Source organism: Rutilus rutilus (genome assembly GCF_951802725.1).
Source record: "Rutilus rutilus genome assembly, chromosome: 7".
NCBI classification, from domain to species: Eukaryota; Metazoa; Chordata; class Actinopteri; order Cypriniformes; family Leuciscidae; genus Rutilus; species Rutilus rutilus.
The window spans coordinates 28,165,727-28,187,818 of NC_140221.1; the positions used below are offsets into that span (position 1 = coordinate 28,165,727).

The following is a 22,092-nucleotide window of genomic DNA, read 5'->3' on the forward strand; positions in this document are numbered from 1 at the left end:
GGAACAGACAAACATGCACTCTGATGGTTCAAGTCTGTAGCCTTGCAGTGGCAATGATGGAGGAGGTGGAGCATCATGGAGAGTCTTTGCTTTCTCTTTGGCAGGTTGCTGATAAGAAAGGGGACTTCCATGTTGCACCTTGCCGAACAGTGAGTCCACAAGTGGGATATCCTCAGTTATTCCCATGCTGCAGATCATAGGGCGGTCAGCATCAGCTAAATCTTTGTACACCTCGGACACCCGAAGAACTGAGAGGTCAGGAAGTTCCCCATGAAGGCCTTTGTACAGTTTACTCCTGTATGTTAGAAAACACACACACACACACACACACACACACACACACACACACACACACACACACACACACACACGCTAAAAATCTGCAACAGAGTAATACATTTTGCTTGAGGGGAAGAGCATTCTGGAAATAGAATACAATAACCAGTACAGTGACAGGTCATCAGAATTAATAATAAAATTGAATTTCATGATTTAAAGGGATACTCCACCGCCTTTTCATATTAAACTATGTTATTCCCTTAACTAAGACGAGTTGATACATACCTCTCTCGTCTCAGTGCGTGCACTCAATCGCTCTGGCGCGCGGCGAAACTTTGTTCACTCAGTTCATTCAATATGGGCCAAGCAGAGAAGCTACCAAACACCTCCACGTTTTCCCTATTTAAACACAGTTACTCGCGTAGTGTAACTCGACCTAGGACGGTGACACAAAACAAAACGTTGCGCTTTTCTAAGCGTGTAAAATGGATAACTATATTGTATGGCGGAATACCATAGCAAGTGCTTATGAGCACTTCGACTTGGCGCAGTAATATCTTCACTCGTGAAAAATCCTCTCACCGGCCCCCGCTCCCTCAAGTGAAAATATTACTCCGCCAAGACGAAGTGCTTACAAGCACTTGCTATGGTATTCCGCCATACAATATAGTTATCCATTTTACACGCTTAGAAAAGCGCAACGTTTTGTTTTGTGTCACCGTCCTAGGTCGAGTTACACTACGCGAGTAACTGTGTTTAAATAGGGAAAACGTGGAGGTGTTTGGTAGCTTCTCTGCTTGGCCCATATTGAATGAACTGAGTGAACAAAGTTTCGTCGCACGCCAGAGCGATTGAGTGCACGCACTGAGACGAGAGAGGTATGTATCAACTCGTCTTAGTTAAGTGAATAACATAGTTTAATATGAAAAGACGGTGGAGTATCCCTTTAAGGTGTGCCTGCTTTGGCCAACTTGAAAGACACCTGCAGAAGGATTTAGATGTAAAACACATAGAACCTACCTTGTAACAATAATAATTTCAGTTTCCCCCCACTGGTTTAAAATGCTATTGTCCAATGGAATGTTGTTTTCTAAAATCCCATAAATGGAGCACTTACCGCACTCCCTCTGCGGTCTTTCTTGTTTTTGGTTTGGCTGAGATCACAGCCATCTTGTCAACAGGGCCCGGCTTTATCCCCTATGTCAATATAGTGAAAAATAAATAGAGAATGTAGGCAAGTAGGATTGTTTTTAATCCACTGTAAAGCAGGTACAATGTATTTACGAAAAGTGCTTTATAAATAAAGTTTGATTGATTGAACTCACCATAACTCTAGGCTTATGCCACTGTTGTTCACCTTCAGTGCAGCCTAATATTGGGGGAACAACTTGGAGTTTCAATTGCGAATAGTGTGCAGATTGAAACAGAAGAGCTACACAATGGTTGCATAAAGCTTTCCCAGCCTTGCAGGTGCAGCAGAAGTGCAGAAGTTGCACAGGCTGCAAATCTTTTAGGACAACCTATTAAGTAAAACATATGAATGTATTTAATGTAATCAATGCATATCCCTTGACAGTATTACTCATTTCTTAAAAAAAAAAAGCCTGTCTGAACACCCCCTTGACATGATGCAGCCTGACATGATCCTAGAAAAATAACAATACCCTACGTCCATCACTACCCTACAGCCTAACAATACCCTACCCAACATTAGGCCTACTAGGATTTGTACACTGAACACAATTTCACACTGCTGCTGACTGTAACCATACTCTGAGCTTGTGAGGTTTCTCAGCTTTCCTCATGGACCTGAAGCACTCTGCCCTGACAACCACCTCTCCTGAGCCCTGATCTTTCTCAGACACTGCAGAAAAATAACAATATTAGCAAGTTAGTAATAGAATAACATGCAAGTTAGTTGGTAAGTATAATAATTAGCAACTGTAATAGGAACATATTGTTGTCAAGCTATCTAAAGCTTAGGCTATCTAAATCCATTTATCTAAAACTATGTTCGTTTGTTCATAGTCAAGTCAATCAACACAGTGTTCACGCATATTTGGGTGGAGCCAGGCGCTGCTGCATTGTGAAAAGTAAACAATGTTTTCACATCTGCTTTTTGTCACCGCACCCAAGCAGTCGCTTTACAGAGTGGAGCGTTGCGTATCCATGACAACTAGACGGAAGATTTTAGGCTACTAATTATTTATTTATTATTATTATATTATACCCTTTAACCAGGAGAAGCCCTTGGGGTTAGAACATATTTTGCAAGGGAGACCTGTCTAGAAATATGTGTGAAAACCTTACAGTCTATGGTGAAAACAGCCTAACTTGATAACGAACGAACAACGTCGGATACCTTTACTCCCTGTATGACATGTGTAGGAGTGGTTGTCAACAACATAGCCTCCGAACATCATAAACAAAACAACGGCTAACACAAACTGTTCGGGAAAATGCACTATCTAACGCATGATTTTTATATATGACTTTTATAATGTATAGAGAGATAACATAACAGTTACCAGATAGCATAGCTTGAGCACGTAACTTAGCATGGATGTTTTTGTGACTTACCTTCAAAATTATGCAAATACTGAGAGATGTAATATTTAAACCCCTTCTCTCTCTTGCTCTGGGGAGCTGGGGAAAAATCACTAACCAGTCGATGAACATCATCGACTGTAATATTTGGCAAATGTCCAAGACATCTGGAGAAATATACATCCTCTGCGTCGTCCATCAGGCTACCGGAAACTAGACACCCCCTATCGGTTTCGCAGCCGGAAGTAGCATATGCTAACGTGCACATAGTCAATTGACATGGCGATGCAGAACTACCCAGCAGCTGGCGGGATCCCGATGCAGGACAATAGAGTCTGCACTGCTCAGCCAGTGATACTGTCCATGCCTGAGCAAAAACTCGATGATGATATAGTTTTGTCCACATTCAGTCTTCACTTCTGTAACCCATGCTGCCTAGGGTTTGGAGCATTTTACAACTCAATAAAGGTAAGTAAAACATATAGGCCTATTTCATTATATAACTTTTCAAATACCTTAAGGTAATATACGTTTTATGTGTATCAGGCCAGGGACAGCAGATTGCTTGGAGACTACGCATCGGCACGGTCTTATGGCAGGACAGCTCGACGCCTAAATGTTGCTGCCATCATTATTGGTGTCATCTTTGTGATTACCTTCATCATTATCTTTTCCCAGACGTGGAAACGATACAAGATTTAATCGTCTTTAACTCCTCCAAAGAATTAATGTCTGAACTAATGTCTGAATTAATGTCTGATTTTGGTTATTTTGGGAACCAAATAAAACGTTTGAGTAAAGTTGTGTTTTTTGTTGTTGTTGTTGTTTTTTTACCCAAATTTCTTTTTTCTTCCCAGGACATTTTATGGTGGGTTTATTTATTTATTGTTTGTGATTATCTCAAAAGAACATCTTTGGAATCCAATAGTGTACCTCAGTAAAACAAACTAATGTTGCCAGTCAATCATTTATTCCAGCTATAATAATATCAATAATAATAATAATATTTAAATCGTTTATTTGAATAATTATAATTAGTTAACATTTTGTAATAATGTCTTCAACATTAATCCAAGTGTTTGGAGCTGGGTATTTTTGGCGCGCTCTTCTGTACCGGTAGTTGTCAGTAGAGACGCCGCTCCCTCCCGTCCCCGTCCCGCTGCTGCCTCTCTCAGGTAGGGCCTCAGACAGAGCGAAGATGGCGACGGACAAACAGAAACATGAAGGCAGGGTGAAAATTGGACATTATATTCTTGGAGACACGCTAGGAGTGGGAACGTTTGGAAAAGTCAAAGGTAAAACTGTCCCAGATGGTTTGGGTTATTGCTGTAGTAAAGACGGTAAAGCTAAACGAGATGATCCGAGTCTTTAAATGCGGCTAAAGCAGCAGCAGCAGCACTTGTTGGCTAATAACAGTGTAACGTTAGTCATGAAACAAACATTAAACAACGGGGCTCTCTGCGTTTATCGCTGTTGATAGTGTCAGCCGATCGATGCTTCCGTTGTTTTCTGAATAGTCGTACGCATGCGGTATGTTTGTGTGGTTTGTTGATGGATTGGTCGCAGCTAACATGGTTAGCTTCACGGTTTATGGAGTGATTATTGTTGGTGTTCTGAAGTTGCAGTTGGTGGGGACTGATGGATGCGCTCGTGCACAGGCCAAACGTCAACGGCAGATGCAGCTTTCAGAAAGTCTGTCAAAATGACAAGAGAAATTAATTATTTGCCAAAACTCATTTTGCATGCTGTGAGTAAGATGAATTAAAATGATCGTGTTTTTGTAACTTAAGTAATCCAGAATGTAGCTTACTGTATATTCATGCCAGGTTAATGACATTCGTATTAGTCAGGCTAGGTTTATCTTAAATATAGGGCTGCAACAAGCCAACAACTAATCGATAGTAATAGATAACGAAATTTATTATGGTTTAATCACGCCTTCAGGGAAATCATCCGCCAGTCACGTGACTTTATGGTAGTGAATAACGCATATCTATGGGTAATATGCATCTTTTATTTTGTTTTACTCTAGTATGGTGCTCAAGTTTTTAGAATGTAATGTGTATATTTTAAACCATTATTTGCACATGTATAACAGCCTACATAAATTCTTTAGTTAGTACACTGTTTGAAGGACAACAGCAGGCAGGATGAAGAAACTTTCTTAAAATAATTTTATTTTTAAATCTGTTTAATTGAAGACAGAATCAACAGATTAAATATTTGTACCCCTACTTATGACTAACCTTGCACAGAAGCACCCAGCAGTTAATGGCATTTCTAAAATCCCATTCTTTCTCAATCATGTTTTTTCCCCCCACAAAGTCTGACGCAATAATGAAATGCCTGCTGAACAACAGTGAGAAAATAGTAAATCATGGCTTCCAGCTTGTTGTGCCCCTCAGAGCAATGCAATTATTGAATCGTCAATGAATCTTCCGGTATTATGGGGCAATACATGATGCCAACCTTTCAAGGAAGGAAGTATGTTGTTTAGGGCAAATATTTCTTAAATAAGGGTCTTTGGGAAACAGAAGTTGATACATGTACATTGCTGACAAAACATGGAAACTACTAACCCTATCAATCAAACAAAATAGCCTTCATAAAGACGATTAGGCTAATAGTGCTCTGTTAGGTCTAGAGACACTCACACACACAGTTCCCTCTGCATGACTGACTGGGTGTTGTGTTAATGCATAACTAGAGCAGTCTAGTTAAAGCAGGCAGGCTGTTTTAAATGTTGCAAGTTGACTGAGACCATATACAGCTTCTGGGAACAGTTCAAACTTCAGTGTACAGCTTTCAGAACTTACTAATGCAGCAAAATCCAGCCTCATAAGAAGCTGGTTTGCAAGGCATTTGTCCATATAAAAACAGTTCATGGAAACATTTAATAAATATGCGGCGCACTTTACACATTACTGGCACTGTAATGTTAATGCACGCATCAAAGTTGTTGACTCCTTTACATCACACATTTTGCTTTTCATCAGTTTGACAGTATTTTAGTGTCATTTATCCTCAACCCAGGGCAGTACTAAAGTTTTATAATATATAAAAAACATTAATTTTTTTATTATTAGCATAAACAGCATTGGCTTAACAATCTAAAAACTGATTAGGCTGACAAGTAAAATGGACCTACTATGTAAATGCTAGTGATTTACCAGCATGGCACAAACACTGGGTGAATTAGTATTGGGCTAGTATTAGCCATATTACCAATTGACAGATGAGTTTGTACAATTTGGACAGCAACGGCAAAAAATATACAGGAAATGCTTTTTGCTCTCTTTTTTTGATATTGTAACTATGCATGATTACATGGTTGGTTGCATTTTATTATTTACAAAAAACAACTTTTCCTTCTCAGAACAGACATGCAACCCACCGGCATTGATTTTGAGTTAGAGTAAATGGGTTATTCTAGAAGATATTCTTTAAAGATTAATAGGACAGTTGCTTCTACATTGAATTCGTGTGTCTTTTTTCATAAATACATTGTGTATTTTATTGTATGTTTTTCATTGACCTTCTATCTGTCTGTGCAGTTGGCCAGCATGAGTTGACCAAGCACCAGGTGGCGGTAAAGATTCTGAACCGGCAGAAGATTCGCAGTCTGGATGTGGTGGGGAAGATTCGACGTGAGATCCAGAACCTCAAACTCTTCCGCCACCCGCATATAATCAAACTGTGAGTAACATCCATGACCTATTTGTTAAGAACGTGTACCCTTGATCAGGGATGCACCGATGTATCGGCCAATAAAAGCAATTATTTTCACTATCGGTCATCGGTCGATTGTTTAAAAACAGCCGATGATCAGAGCTGCTTATATCCTGTCAATCAAAAGGGGGCGTAAAAAAACGTGTCAGACTGCAACTCACACCGTGTGTGAAGAAAATGTCTTGCATTGAATTCTAGCCTGTCTAAGGCAGTTAATAACCCATAAACAGTTCGAAAATATCAACGTTAAAGCAGGATCTATTTGACTCTATGAATCACCCTTGGTTTAAGCCAGGGTTGTCAGGTCCATGGTATTTCCCTACACCAAACATAATTTGTTGCGGTTATAATTCACCCGCAAAAAGCGTTGTGCTCTGTTACTTCTGATAAGAAACAGTCTTAGCTTTCAAATTCTGTCTGTTTTATCACAAAATTCAAACAATAAATGGGGTTTTGACGCTCTTAAATGTGACGTGACAGATTGCTGTATTGCCTCAGTTCAGATGGCAGCGTGGAGCAAGTCTTTTCTTCCACTTAATATAGGATATAGCAACATAGCAACATGCATAAACATCAAAATGTAGGGCTGGGCGATATGGCCTAAAAAAACATAGTTCAAAACAAGTTTTAACTTTATTTTGTTTTGATTTCCCTTCTGGGATTTTATCTGGATTTCCTCCTTGGGGTTAAAGTGCAATCAGAAACAACAAGCCAAAAAGACAAAATGGCAGGCCCTGCCTTTGTAAACGTAACATAATATAAAATGGGTGGATTGGGATTGGGGGGGATGTGTTAAAAAAAAAAAAAAAAAAAAACTTTCATCACAATAAGTGTATTGTGATTGTCAAACATTTGGTAACTACACTGAATTGTATTAAGTTTAGTGACAACAATGTTTACATGGTATAATGACTGGTATGCTACTGTTTTTATTATTGCTTGACACAAATTTCACAATTTCAATTCAATTCTTGTGATACGTTAATGTGTTATGTTAATTTTTCTCCAAAAAATAGTTTTTTCTCCAAAACAAAATATTTCATTTCCTCCCATTATAGAGAATCAGTAAATCTTTGTCTTTCATGTTCTGAACAATTATTTTCTGTCTGTCTCCTTGATTTTGGTCTGTGTCTGTGTATTTACGTGTGAGCTGTTGATGTTTTATTTTGAGGTCAGTGTCAATAATAAAGACACATACCTTTACTCTAGTCAGATAATACAAGGAAATGTCGAAGCTATCCAGACTTGCTCCAAAACCATTAGGGATTCATTGACATTTTCCATTAAAATGAATAGTGAATAGTTTATTATTTATTTAATTTTATTATTCAGTAAATATACACAAAAAAAAATAGTATAAGTGTACAATCTAGCATTACTAACTAGCATTAAAACTAAAAACCTAACTGTTCAAATATGCCTGAATTCATCACTTAAAGGGGCATTCCACCCATTTGAACATTGTTTTTTATTTAAAGTGGGTCATATATGTAGTCGAAATGTAAAATAAATTTTGAATTTGGTGCCTTCGTGACCGAGGAAAGACAAAAAATAACTTCAGGACGCATTTGTATGAAAGACAACAACTCCCACAATGCACCACATTGCACAGCTCCGCAAGCCACTCCCACTAATCCAGAAAGCGCATATCTGCCTATAAGAGAAATCACTCTTCCGTCTACAAGGCTAGCTACCACCAGAGCTTGAAATTCATTTCACATTCACACAAAATGTCTAGTTAGTTGGCGAACTCATTACTCCTCGTTTGTATTTCTTTCGAAAAGGTGAATTATTGCATGGTACCTGGATGTTCAGTCAGAACATATGCGGTGCGAAACTAGGATAGTTCTCAACACAAACGTCCGTGTCCTCGTCTGATTCAGAGATTTCGTCCAGGAGAAATTGTCATCGTTGAAATTCTTTGCCGCAGACGGACTCTATCTCTGTGTTCGTAGTTGCATCTTACAGTCTATGAGTTGCATAGTGAGATCACCGGCGCCACCAGTCCGCCCTAACCCGAGCCAGTCCGGGCTCCTCGTCCACGGCAGGCAGGTCTTCTGCCTCGGCTGATCTTCACTATAATGCGGCTTGTAAAGGTAGCCACAAACACCTGATTCAAGCATCAGACTTCCGAAATCCTCTTCTATATCATATTGAGCACTCTCCTCCGCTATTGTCATAACTTTACATCTGTCTCCACAGCGCCTGTTAGCTTAGCTTCAAACAAGATGGAGGATATTGCTTTCAGTTTCAGAGAGTAAAGTCCCACCCACTGATCTGTAATAGGTCTGTAGCGTGAGCGGGTCCCGCCCCCTGGGAAAGATGAGGAACTAGTGCTTGTAGTCTCAACAGAAATCCCCCCCCCCTCTTACACTTCCTCCTACAATGACGCAAAATGACGATTTTTGCGTCATTGTAGGAGGAAGTGTAAGAGGTAAATAACGGATTTCTCCCGTCTCAGGGGAAAATGAGAGAGTGTTGCACGACCATTCAATAGTATGACTGGGTTTCTAACAATGCAAAGCTTAATGCAAATGGATGGAGTGTCCCTTTAACCAGTACAAGAAAGGGGATATGTGTTCTTGTTTAGAGTGTTGTAGATCTTAAAAGCTTTACATTTACATTTCAGATGTTTTCATCATTCAGATGCATTTTGCTGTGACTGCAAAAGCAAACATGTATTCTTTACAAATTTCTGCTTTTCTTTTTTGTTGTTGTTGTTTTTGGTTTGGCAGTTACCAAGTCATCAGCACACCAACAGACATCTTCATGGTAATGGAATATGTTTCAGGAGGAGAACTCTTCGATTACATCTGTAAAAATGGAAAGGTACAGCTTTTTAATTTGTAGGTTGTGATTAAGACTGGAAAATGAATTGACCTTTCGCCGAGCCCCGCCCCCCTTAGTTACTGTTGCTACGTCCGACAAACAAATGGTCAAACACGACCAGCGCGACAGATTGCCATGACGGGAAGAGGTATACCCGTGCGTGTCAGTGACCATTTTTGGAGCAATACCTCCTCGATATCCTCCAGATCGAGGCAAAAGGGGTTACAGTATGCAGTGGAGGGATATATTCAAAATATAAAAATACGCAATGAAGGAGACACGACTACTATCTACGTCTCTATCGAGGGTAATGCTTACCGGTGTTCATACACATCATTTGTGATATGACAAAGAACAAGAAAACAAGTGTTTAAAAGCATTGAAAGACACACACTGTTGTGTTTTTGTGTGAAAGAAAAAACTATCTGAAAATAAAAGTGCTGTCAGCAATAATTTCTTATGTGTGTTTTTTCGCATAACACACTATGACTAAAATTTTAAATGCTGCAAAACACATGGGAGTTATATTCTCGATGCTGTAGTTTATCTGATCAGTCACAGTATATCATTAATCAAGCTTAATTTGACTTTTCAACTACAATTAGGCAGGGTGAACTGAAAGCTTTTACAATCTTTTAGCTATAACTTAGGCCTATATCATTGACAAAAGTATGTGGTGCATTTTCTTCCAAAAATTATTTTCTTTCTCAAATTCATGCTTCAAGTTGACAACGCACAATAAACGAAATCACACAATAACTGTTTAACCAGACATAGCCTTAATTTGCATCTAAATAACTTTCATTGCTTGTCTTTCATAATGCACTTAAGTTACCATAATATTTATTAGGGGGACAACAGATCACAAAACTCGCGGTTGAGACCATAATATTTATTAGTGGGGCAACGGATCATAAAACTCGCGGTTCAGACAATATTATGTTTTTTGAGTAACAGATAGGATAGTTTTTCAGATCAGAAAAACAAAACAAAAAAAACTTTAAGTAGCCATCGACACCACAGCCAGCAGACGTATTTATGCTTCGTAATGTTCGACACATTTAACTGGGAGTGGGGCCGTCCACACTGTTTTATCCATGCATCGCTCACGTTGTGTTTTCGGCTTTGGGAATGGAAAGAACACAACTCCTCCAGACAATCTCTCGGGGTATCTAGTATCCGATTTACAAACGCCGTGGGCGCACGCTTCACCATCTTGCTAATTGTTTGTCGGACCTGCTCACATAGTAACGGTTGCTATGATGTGTGATTGGACAATGGCCGTTTTGGGGGAGGGGCCGGCGAAAGGTCAATTGCTTATATTGATAATAAAAACAATCAACTGTTCATTTAATTGTTGTATAGTTGAGTCTTTTGTGCTGTCACTGGAGAACCTCCATCAGTGATGCCACTTAAGTGTAGTAAAAAATGCAATACAGTGAAAAAATTTTTTTTTACTTTTTTGAAATGATATCATCTTATAAGCATTTCAGTTTTACAAAGCAGAGAGTACAGCAGGAAGTGAGAGATTAAATGCCACTGTAATTGCTAAAGCATCATAGGTCTGCTGAAAGAGGAAGTACAATCTAGGGATGTGAGAAATGACTAACTCCATCAATGGTGAAATGGAAATTTTGCAACCGACTAGTGTAACCCCCCCTCGCCCCCCGGAGGCAGTCTTTATATCCCACTATTTGAATTAGTTAATCTATGAATGCCGCTAAAACAGGTCAAATACATATTTAGATCACCACAAAAAGGAAAATTCTGTCATTAATTACTCACCATCATGTCGTTCCAAACCCATAAGACTTCCGTTCATCTTCAGAACACAAATGTGATCTTTTTGACGAAATCTGAGAGCTTTCTGTCCCTCCAAAGACAGCTACGCAACTGACACTTCATAAAGAGATTGTAAAACTAATCCATATGAATTGAGCAGTTTAGTCCAAGTTTTCTGAAGAGACACGATCACTTTATATGATGAACAGTGTGAATTTAGGCTCACATATAAACATTCATCAACTCACACATCAGTCTGAGCTTCAGCAAAAACCAATGAGTTTCATTCTCACGTATTATGCAGCATGTTTGAGCTTCAGCAAGCAGGTTCGGTTGAGCAAAGCTCGCTGATCAAAGTTTACATGTGAATAAAAGCCTAAATTCAATCTGTTCATCATATAAAGCACTTGTGTCTCTTCAGAAAAATTTGGACTAAACCATTCAATTCATATGGATTAGTTTTACAATCTTTTTATTAACTTTTTGAAGCATCAAAGTGGTATTTGCGTAGAAGTCTAGACTGAAAGCTCTCAGATTTCATTTGTGTTCCTACGATGAACGAAAGTGTTATGGGATTGAAATGACATGAGGGTGAGCAATCAATGACAGAATTAAAAACTTTGGGTAAACTAACCCTTTAAGCGTTCACTTAAGCTATGTTAGCCATAGACATGTATTCAAATCAACTGAATCAATAGGACCAAAAAGTTCAAACCTAATAAGCTATTATAAACAGATTTCCTCAAATAGGCCTATTAGTTTGTCCACATAAGTCACTCAGCACATTATGGCATTGTTGTTCGTTTCCACGGCAACCACTTTTCTATTTATCAAAGAATCCTAAAAAAAATCACAGTTTGCACAAATGTTAAGCAGCACAGCTGGTCTTAACATTGATAATAATAAGTAATGTTTCTTGAGCAGCAAATCAGCATATTAGAATGATTTCTGAAGGGTCATGTGACACTTAAACTAGAAATGATGCTGAAAATTCAGCTTTGCCATCACTGGAATAAAATGTATAAAAATAGAAAAGAGTTCTGTTGTAATAATAGCCTAATTGTAATAATATTTCACAATAATATAGTTTTTACTGTAATTTTGATCAAATAAATGCAGCCTGGGTGAACATAAGACTAATAAGAAATAAAAAAAAATCTTTCCAACCCCAAACATTTGAACAGTTGTGTATATCAGGGTCCATAAAATCGGCACAGTAAGTTGCAACAGGGGAACATTAGGCTAAATGCAGAATGTTCAGTTTAGGCCACATGGGAGATGTTAAAATAATACATGGTCCTGTCTCTCTGGTCAGTTGGATGAGAAGGAAAGCAGGCGGCTGTTCCAGCAAATCATCTCAGGGGTGGATTACTGCCACAGACATATGGTGGTGCACAGAGACCTCAAGCCTGAGAATGTCCTGCTGGATGCGCACATGAACGCCAAGATTGCAGACTTTGGTATGTGAACTCTTCATATTTATGAAACATGGTGGTTGTTTTAATGTTTCTATCACAAGCTATACAGACTTCGACTTTTCCTCATGCAGGCTTGTCAAACATGATGTCGGATGGAGAATTCTTGAGGACGAGTTGCGGCTCTCCGAATTATGCTGCTCCGGAAGTCATCTCTGGAAGGTACTTTTTACCTCTGTGGCTTATTGTTAATTATTGTTATTTAATTTTTTTAAATGATCTTCTCAAAAACCTGCTCTCGTCCTCTAAGATGATGCTCTGTGCGGTTTCAAATGGCTTTGTGAAGTTCATTCAGATTATCTCTTGACGGATCTTGCTGTTCTGATCCAGGTTATACGCAGGCCCTGAGGTGGACATCTGGAGCAGCGGAGTGATTTTGTATGCCCTGTTGTGCGGAACGCTGCCGTTTGACGACGACCACGTGCCAACACTGTTCAAGAAGATCTGTGATGGAATCTTCTTCACGCCTCAGTACCTGAACCCCTCCGTTATTAGCCTTTTGAAACACATGCTCCAAGTGGACCCCATGAAGAGAGCCACCATCAAAGAGATCCGGTCAGAAACTACGCCAAGCACTGTCTATTTCATTTAGTAATATGGGATGTGGAGAGTAGGATGTGGAGAGTAAGATTTGTAAAAGTTTGTAAAAGTTCAAATCAACATTATCTCTCTTTATCTGTTCATTGCTCTCCATTCTCAGGGATGATGAGTGGTTTAAGCTAGATCTCCCCAAGTATCTGTTCCCGGAGGACGCTGCTTACAGTAGTAATATGATTGATGAGGAGGCGCTGAAGGAGGTGTGTGAGAAGTTTGAGTGCACTGAGGAGGAGGTGCTCAACTGCTTGTACAGGTTTGTGCTAATTTATTTATTTTAATCTGTAATGGGCAACTCGTTCTTGACCGTCACATAAAGAGGATCACATTCACAAACAAACTGTTTGAATTAGATTCTTTATTTATGCAGAAATGATTTATTACAAAAATAACACCATGTCAAGAGGTTTAAACAATAACAGGAAAAATAGTAATCCATTGGAGTGACAAACATCGATAAGCATTAAGCGGTGGAAAAATGTCACCTTTTTCAGACCTTCTGAGTTTGCAGGTATGAACACAGTCAATCTTGTTCTAAAAACTGAAAACTTTCGCATAATCCGTTTTTCAGACCCCGGTATGACCAGCAAGTCCTTGATGAGCCAATTGCAATATAGGTTCTCTAAGTGTAAGAGAACTACAATCTGGGTTTTAGGTTCCATCAAAGAATTTCCTACTTTTGGCAAAGTCGACCATCTTCAAGGAAATACGATTCCGAATGATTGTAAGATCCCTCCTTAGACCTTGCTGCAGAAAATAAATGCTTAAGAGTGTCGTCTGTCTCTTGTGCTGTAATTAACTCCTCTTGAGAGATCTATAAAAGAGGGGTTAGAGAACAACCATCAACATTAGAAAGGTCAGCACAACTAATATTCTCAGGAGTGAACATTAACCTCAGGTGTTTTAACAGATTCGATCATTGCTTTACACTAGATTCTTCCAGACACAAACACATCATTAGATTCTGGTTTGCCTGAACTGACAAGGAAAAGAGGGTATCATCATTTAGTGGAACCTCTACAACTTGATGTTCAGATAGTTGTTTAACCATTGATCAAATGACTGCACAAGCTGGAAACAAATCAGGGAATTCTTCGTTGCCTTTTCAACCTCAGATTTTATGGGTACAGATACTACTATGGGTGGAGCTACCACAATACTCTCTCCCTGAACATTCCCCCCAGCTAAATCATTTCTTAAAATAAACGCAATTCCTGGCCCTGAAAGTGCCAAACGATCACCAACCGCAACATCACCAGATACTATCACTGAGGAAAGATGGATTCTGTGCAAAGGCACTTTCAACAAACCCCATGTCAAAACCTTGTACAAATACATGGGTTCTGGTTGTTGTTTCATATATGTGTTAGTTTTTCTAATATGTCCTGCCTTTATCCTCCCCTGTTTTGCAGTCGCAATCACCAGGATCCTCTTGCTGTGGCCTATCACTTGATCATAGACAACCGCCGCATTATGAGTGAGGCCAAAGACTTCTATTTGGCCTCCAGCCCCCCAGACAGCTTTCTAGACGATCTGCCCGCTCATCACTCAGCTAAGATTCATCCTGAAAGAGTGCCATTCCTAGTGGCCGAGTCTCAACCGCGTCCTCGACACACGCTAGATGAGCTTAACCCCCAAAAGTCTAAGCATCTTGGTGTTCGGCGGGCAAAGTGGCACCTGGGAATCCGTAGCCAGAGCAGACCGAATGATATCATGAGTGAGGTCTGTCGTGCTATGAAGCAGCTGGATTATGAGTGGAAGGTAAGCATCTGTGCATGTGGTTTGATTTGGACTTTAAAATTCTCAGATCACTGCAGCATTTAAAGGGATAGTTCACCCAAAAATGTAAGTTGTCATAATTTACCGTCATGTCATCCTAAACCTGTATGACTGACTGACTTCTACGGAACTCAAAAGAAGATATTTTGAAGAACTTTTCAACTGAAATAAAAGTCATACAATAAAAGTCAGTGGTGTCCAGCATAACTATTCCGTTAAAGGAGAACTCCGGTCAATTTTAACATTGAGCTCATTTTTTTGTACATTTGGAGTGCTGTCAATACAGAGAACAACGACAAAAATCGGTGTTGCCTACACCGAGTTATTCTATTTTTAAAATTTGCACCCTATTGACTTCAATGGGGCAAGTAGTAAGCCTGCTTTTTAGCCTCTTAACATCCTTTAAGTGTCATTACAAGTGCACAGAAAATGTGAGTGATTCCTTCCGAGTGAACACGGGTGGATCTGACTGCAGTAGATGTTAGAGATATTAATAAAAATGAAGTTAATTCAGCCAGCGCTCATACCTTTGTTTACATCCTGTTTTCGGTGGAAGGCCATAGTAATCGATTGTCGAGTTCAAAAAAATCCTCTGTGTGTTCAACATCTGATTCGGATGAACTATCCATCAGATCTGATATTCTCAGAACACCACACAGCACCGTCATCGGCTGGGCTGACAGTCTGAGTCTCCACTGTTGCTTAGTTACCTATGATCACGCGCGTGAACTCGACAATCGATTACTATGGCCTTCCACCGAAAACAGGATGTAAACAAAGGTATGAGCGCTGGCTGAATTAACTTCATTTTTATTAATATCTCTAACATCTACTGCAGTCAGATCCACCCGTGTTCACTCGGAAGGAATCACTCACATTTTCTGTGCACTTGTAATGACACTTAAAGGATGTTAAGAGGCTAAAAAGCAGGCTTACTACTTGCCCCATTGAAGTCAATAGGGTGCAAATTTTAAAAATAGAATAACTCGGTGTAGGCAACACCGATTTTTGTCGTTGTTCTCTGTATTGACAGCACTCCAAATGTACAAAAAAATGAGCTCAATGTTAAAATTGACCGGAGTTCTCCTTTAAGGCGAGTCATATGGCGTTGCCATGTTTTGGAACAGATTATGTGAATAAATTGCATCCAGACAAAAAAACTGTTCGTCCGTTTAGGCCAGAATATACAAATTGCAGTAATAAAGGGTGGAAGAGTGGTAAAAATAGATAAATGGAGCGAATGCATGTCTTGCTATGCATTTTTTCTGCTTATCCTCCTGAGGTTCATGATCTTAGGGTAAATTCCATCTCTTCCTTGTGGGAAAGAGTTTTGGGGCTTCTGGTAAATTCTATAAATAGAAAAGACTTGACCTCTTCTCACACGCGTGCACACAAACTTACAGAGTAAGCAAATAGAATGTTAACAACAAACTTTACAGTATGGTATCTTCATATCTTACAGTCATTATTGGAAGAGCCTGGAGCTAAAATGTAAACAGAGCCTCTAAAGTATTAAGGACAGAATTGTTTTTTAATGGTACACTACTGTTCCAAAGATGGGGTTTGGTACGATTCATTTATTCCTGTGATGGCATTTGATAAATAATTTTTCCAGGATTGTTTGATGAATAGAAAGCTCAAAAGAACAGCATTTTATTTAAAATAGAAATATTTTGTAACTTTGTAAATGTCTTTACTGTCACATTTGATCGATTTAGTGGGTCCTTGCTGAATAAATTATCATTTTTTAAAATAACCTCAAACTTTTGAATGATAGTGTAAATTAAAGGTACACTGTGGAATTCTGGTCAATGTTGACATCTATGGTTGAAACAAAATCACAGAGGATTGTTTTGTTTATGTCAGTTATGTTTATAGTAAGAGGAAATCCTATAAAAGGAATATCTATTAAATGTTGTCTGACAAAGTAATGTATCTGCCGCTGTCGTAGAAAGACCTTTGATGTTAGCCTGTGGCTGAAGGCGTTATATTGTTTGTGTGTCTTAATTCAGCTGGCTGAAGTTCAAGCATGTTTGACTGAGTGAGTCATCAGTTTTGGACGGAAATGGCCTTTGTCTTTGTTTATAAGAGTGTTCATTCTTTGTCTTATCTCTTAGCGGCCTCTCTTATCAAGTTGAACAGTGTTTACTGCTGTTCAGGAGTATGCCATTCAGACCTCCTCAAAACAGTGCAAATGTTACAGTGCAATGAACCTGTCGGCACAGTCCTTTTTAAAGTTAAATGCTGGTAAATATGAATGTCTTTTACAGTCAGATTTGTTAACTCTCCTCTTTTTTTTCCTCTTTGGTTTGATAGGTAGTGAATCCTTATTACTTGCGAGTGCGGAGAAAGAACCCAGTCACTGGCATACATACAAAGATGAGCCTCCAGCTCTACCAGGTGGACAGCAGGACATATTTACTAGACTTCAGGAGCATAGATGGTAAAATTGTCACTCTTATGTGTAATTTTATTAAGTGTTTAGTTTTATTTAATTATTTGTTTATAACTGCTTTAATTTACCAATAACCAATAAAAAAAATGAAAATAGACAATCACACATAAGAATATGAATACTGAATAGATCTGACTGAATAATACAAGTATTATTTTCAGCATGTCTGAACTGTTACTATGTTATACGCTACGTAAAGCTTGTGAGACATCAGTTAAGAGAAGTTACTGAATGGTTGTTTATATGACATTGTGTAACTACACATTATGAGATTTGTAGTCAGTGGTATCTTATAAAATGTTTTTAAATGTAATTTTTTTACTTAATATGTTGGAGCAATTATTGGATTGCCATTGTGTTACTGTAGTTAATTACATCAGCAAGAAACTTCAAATTAAATTTAAATTTAAATAAAATATTTAATTTACTTCTGATTGATGTCTATTCTGCTAAAATATCATGATCTGGCAACATACTGCTTAGGTAAACAAAGTTTATGTAGTTTCTTATTGTAAATAGGGGTTGCACAGACTAGTTGACTTTAATGCTCTGCCATGACTCTTTTAAGCTTGACGACGTCATGGCCTATAGAGTGCGCTACAGGATAATAAGTCCACTTTTACGCTCCGTTTCCAACAGTCAACATGACAAATGCATACTGCGAGAGTCCTCCACAATACATGTTTGATTATTATACCATCTGGATGCTCAAAATTGATCAGGTGAATGCACGTTTTATGTATGCACAGCTTATTGTACACGAGTTAATCATCGTTCTAAACTAATGCTGCGTTGTTACTCACACACACACACAAACAGTAACTCGCATCACGTGCAGATCATGCACACAGAAACATTCAGTGTGTATTTAGGTTGTATTTGTTTGTATTTTTTGTCAACACTGTTCTGTGATTTCTCAATAAAATAGCTTAGAAACTGAAAAGTTCTAGCATATAATCTAAATAGTAACTAAAAACCACAACTTCACTATTATTAGAGACGCTGCCGGGAAGAATGAATTCACATGCAATCGCTCTCTCACTAATGCATTAATGTAAATGTAATAATCTTTACTGTGCTACTTTTTCTGTATCTGATTTAGAATGAGCAGAAGTGAGAAATATAACCCAAAGACAAAAGAACTGAAAAAAAAAATAAGCTGTTATGTAGGAGCAATAGTCTTAAGAGCAGCGCTCATTTGACATAGCTGTGCACAAGGCAACCAGCGTTCGAGTCTCAGCTTGAGGTTCAGGCTTATTTGTTCATTCATGACGTCATCAGCGACTAGTCGACGTCGACCTGACTTTCATCGCATAAATTTAGATTAAAAAAGTCTGAAGTCATTCAACCCCTAATTGTAAATGTTAAGAATTGTTTAGTTTTTTTTCAAATATTGTTTTATTAACTGTACTAAAAGGAACCAGAACCATTAAAAGGAAAAATTCCCTACAATTCTCATCCCTGTTGTGGCGTGTTCTGGTGTGTTTTCTGCATACTTCACCATCTGATGTCTTCTGTTGCTTTCAGATGATATGATGGAAGTAAAATCAGGGACTGCCACGCCTCACCGCTCTGGCTCAGTCGGTAACTACCGGACTACCCTAAAGAACGAGAAAAACGAATGCGAGGACGCAACAAAGGGCGACGCGTCCGCACCCTCCACACCTCCGATATCTGGAGGGAAAGCGGTGGAAAGCTCTCTGGCTTCTTCTCTTACCTCCTCAGTGGAATCCACTGGGGGAGAGATCCTCCCCCGGCCGGGAAGTCACACCATAGAGTTCTTTGAGATGTGCGCCAACCTCATCAAGCTGCTAGCGCGATAACTTGTGGTTCCTCTGATGCCTTTCTCTCTCTCTCTCTTTCTCTCTCTCTCTCTCCCTCTCTCTCTCTCTCTCTCTCGTCTTCCCTCTCTCTCTCTCTCGTCTTCCCTCCCTCTCTCTCTCTCTCTCTCTCGTCTTCCCTCTCTTTCTCTTTCTCCACTCTCTCTCTCTGGCTTGATTTCTCTTTCTTCTAGAATACTCTCTACCTCTTCATCCTCAGATGTCTGTCTTCATCCACAGCAGTCCTCCTATCTCTATTCTGTTGTCTCTCTTTTTCTCTCTGTGTCTTTAGAGCAATAAGCATGCAGACAGACTCAAGACTCCATGCATCCCACTTGCATGAACAAGCTGAATGGTCTGTGGCCGTACAGTCGCCAGCATCAGCCTGTTTAAGGGGACTGAGAAAAGGTGCAAAAGGGAAAAGGATGGAGGTTGTTTTTTGTGCCACAGTCAAGGTGTCAGAAAGATTGCTAAGCCACTTTATAGTATCTATACTCTTTTAGAGATGGTTTTACTATTCTTTTTCGGGTTTTATAGCAAGTATTTCCTTGCAGAGAGTGAGGCATAGAGTTATACACTGAGCTAGCTGTACTGTACACAATGCTGTTGCAATTCTTGGTGGACCAAGAGATCTATAGAGAAAGAGCCCTTGTGGGCATGTGGGCCGACAAGTGAGACAAAGCGCTTTTGCACAGTTTTACCTGCAAGTTTTTGTGGACCAGTGTCATGACTGGTTATCCCATTGACACAGCCTACTGGGAAGGGCACTCGATTAAGAGGAGCCTACTTTAATAGCGGGCCACTGCTGGGACGGGCCAATTTAACATGGTGGGCACTTTAACACAAAGGGACAACTTGATAAGTCAGCCTTTCTTAAGGAAGAGACCAATGTAAGACCCATTTATCCTGAGGGAGTGCAATGTTCTTGCCTCTGTTTCATAGATTTTTGTTTGTTTGTTTGTTTGTTTATCACACCTTAGACTTTTTTTCTATTTGCTCACATTTTACATACATTTAAGTATATACAGAATTTAAACATGCATTCAGATTTATGTTTATCAGTGCTTTAAATGGGGTTGTAGATTGTATTGAAATTGTGATATTGGACTGGATTATTTTTTTTTTTAAAGAAATGTTTGATTATATCGCTGTAAGATGTTTTATTCCATACACTGCTTTATCAAAAAAAATTTTTTTTTTTACTATTATTTTAGTTGTTTTACAAAACAATGGTTGCTTCAACAATAAGTACTCCATAAATCAAATGTTTCTGTACCCCCCTTCTTTAGCTTTCTTTGGCTTTCTTTAGTTTTTTTTTAGTTTTATTTTAAATGTAGGCTGCAAAGATAAGTGCCGCTGAGGTGTCCAATATAGTTAATCACCACAATGAATGAGTTTATGTATTAACTCATATATGCAGATATCCTTTAAAAAAATTGACGAACTGTGGCTGAGTTAGTCTTATACTGTAGCCACGTTTTGTCTTATTCCTGTGTTTGAAAGCCAGTGTGAATTCATAATCTGAAAGATCTGAAAATCGGAAATCTCCTCCTACATGCATGTGGCTTCATGTGTCATCGTAAGTCCACAAAAAAAGGTCAACATGAATAAAAAAAATATTTTATGTAGGAGCTTACTGACTGGAGAAATCCTCCTTCAGATCAGTGTTTTATGTTCCTCAGAATGCAATGAAAACAATATGTTTTTTAAATGGTTTATTTGCCTGTCTGGAGCTCCAGCTGTTCAAATTGATTATATAATTAATCATTTTTAAAAAATAAATTCATACTTTTATTTGTTTGGCACAGCTCATTTACAAGTCATGTGATTTAAGCAAGAAGAATGTCTTAATGCACATTCTTACCACAAAGTATAACTTGATTGGTCCTAACAAATGCAGCAACATCATTTTCTCGAAAAGAAAAAGGAAAAATAGGCCTGGCCTGTAAATCTTTGATTTGACTGATGGAATTATTGAGTATTTGTTACATGTTCATGTCTAGTTTCCTATATATATATTTAAAAAAAAAAAGAAAGAAAAAAAAGATTACATCTTTTTTTGTTCAAAACTGCACTTCAATTGTCATTTCAAATTCTTTATTAATGAGACTTTAAAGCTAAAACTTGACAATCTATGCTTTGTAAGCCAGCTTAAGACAAATCCAGAGAAATTGTTTGGTTTTGCGCTGTCCCCTTTACCTTTTTTCTTTCTTTTGAAATGCATTTCCCCGCGCAGTAGTCTCATTCAAATGATTACTCTTCCTTATCATTAGGGAACAATTTCAGCCTTTGAAAACAAGTTTAGAAAATCTGTTGATGTACTTCTCTTAACTGCATTTATGTTGATTATCTGTGAAGAGATGCACCTGACAGAGGCTTGCCAATGTACATTTACAGAAAATTACTGATAATTTACAATTAAAAAGATGATTTGTAAATACAACTGCCTAATAAAATAATACATGAAGACAGGATTGTTCTGTGTCTTGTGAAAACATGGTGTATGTTGTGACTGTATGTATTTAAAAAAAAAAAAAAGAAGCTAATATCACTCTAATATGTACATTACTGTATGTGGGTAATATTTCACAACATTAGTTAATAACAGTAGCATTACATTACATTATATTAATTAAATTAAAATATATTAAACTTAGAATTAATATAAATATAATCATACAGGGAGGGGCATGATATAATGAATGGGATGCAGAAAGTTTCCTGTGATTGGTAGGTTTAGGGTTAGGGGATAGAATATACAGTTTGTACAGTATAAAAATCATTTTGTCTATGGAAAGTCCCC

The 22,092-nt window shown here is 38.4% G+C and overlaps 2 protein-coding genes across 2 annotated transcripts in view; one reads left to right on the top strand and one right to left on the bottom strand.

Moving 5' to 3' along the window:
• The window catches only part of LOC311293258 (uncharacterized protein), a gene marked incomplete at its 5' end in the record, with an annotated part of 3,904 nt that extends 895 nt beyond the window's left edge, over positions 1-3,009 (bottom strand). Inside the window, 4 exons of the mRNA XM_084413385.1 lie at positions 1-295; positions 1,397-1,476; positions 1,605-1,799; positions 2,860-3,009. The exon at positions 1-295 is cut by the window's left edge and continues 895 nt beyond it. Coding sequence (XP_084269511.1) covers positions 1-295; positions 1,397-1,476; positions 1,605-1,799; positions 2,860-3,009 — 720 coding nt within the window. The remainder of the gene's footprint in view (positions 296-1,396; positions 1,477-1,604; positions 1,800-2,859) is intronic.
• Positions 3,010-3,961: 952 nt separating this feature from the next.
• Positions 3,962-21,310, top strand: prkaa1 (protein kinase, AMP-activated, alpha 1 catalytic subunit). Its single transcript, XM_084414507.1, has 10 exons — positions 3,962-4,121; positions 6,381-6,522; positions 9,291-9,384; positions 12,482-12,626; positions 12,716-12,803; positions 12,972-13,196; positions 13,342-13,491; positions 14,648-14,996; positions 17,331-17,457; positions 18,997-21,310. The coding sequence occupies exons 1-10, from the start codon at positions 4,025-4,027 to the stop codon at positions 19,290-19,292; spliced, it is 1,713 nt and encodes a 570-aa protein (XP_084270633.1). The 5' UTR covers positions 3,962-4,024; the 3' UTR covers positions 19,293-21,310.
• The last annotated feature ends 782 nt before the right edge of the window (positions 21,311-22,092 follow it).

What these genes read in the sequence shown, in the direction of transcription:
- prkaa1 (XM_084414507.1), top strand. Translation starts at nt 4,025, where the DNA reads ATGGCGACGGACAAACAGAAACATGAAGGCAGGGTGAAAATTGGACAT. An exon ending in CACCCGCATATAATCAAACT is followed by an intron (nt 6,523 to 9,290) that starts GTGAGTAACATC and finishes TTGGTTTGGCAG; the next exon opens with TTACCAAGTCATCAGCACAC. An exon ending in GTGCTCAACTGCTTGTACAG is followed by an intron (nt 13,492 to 14,647) that starts GTTTGTGCTAAT and finishes CCTGTTTTGCAG; the next exon opens with TCGCAATCACCAGGATCCTC.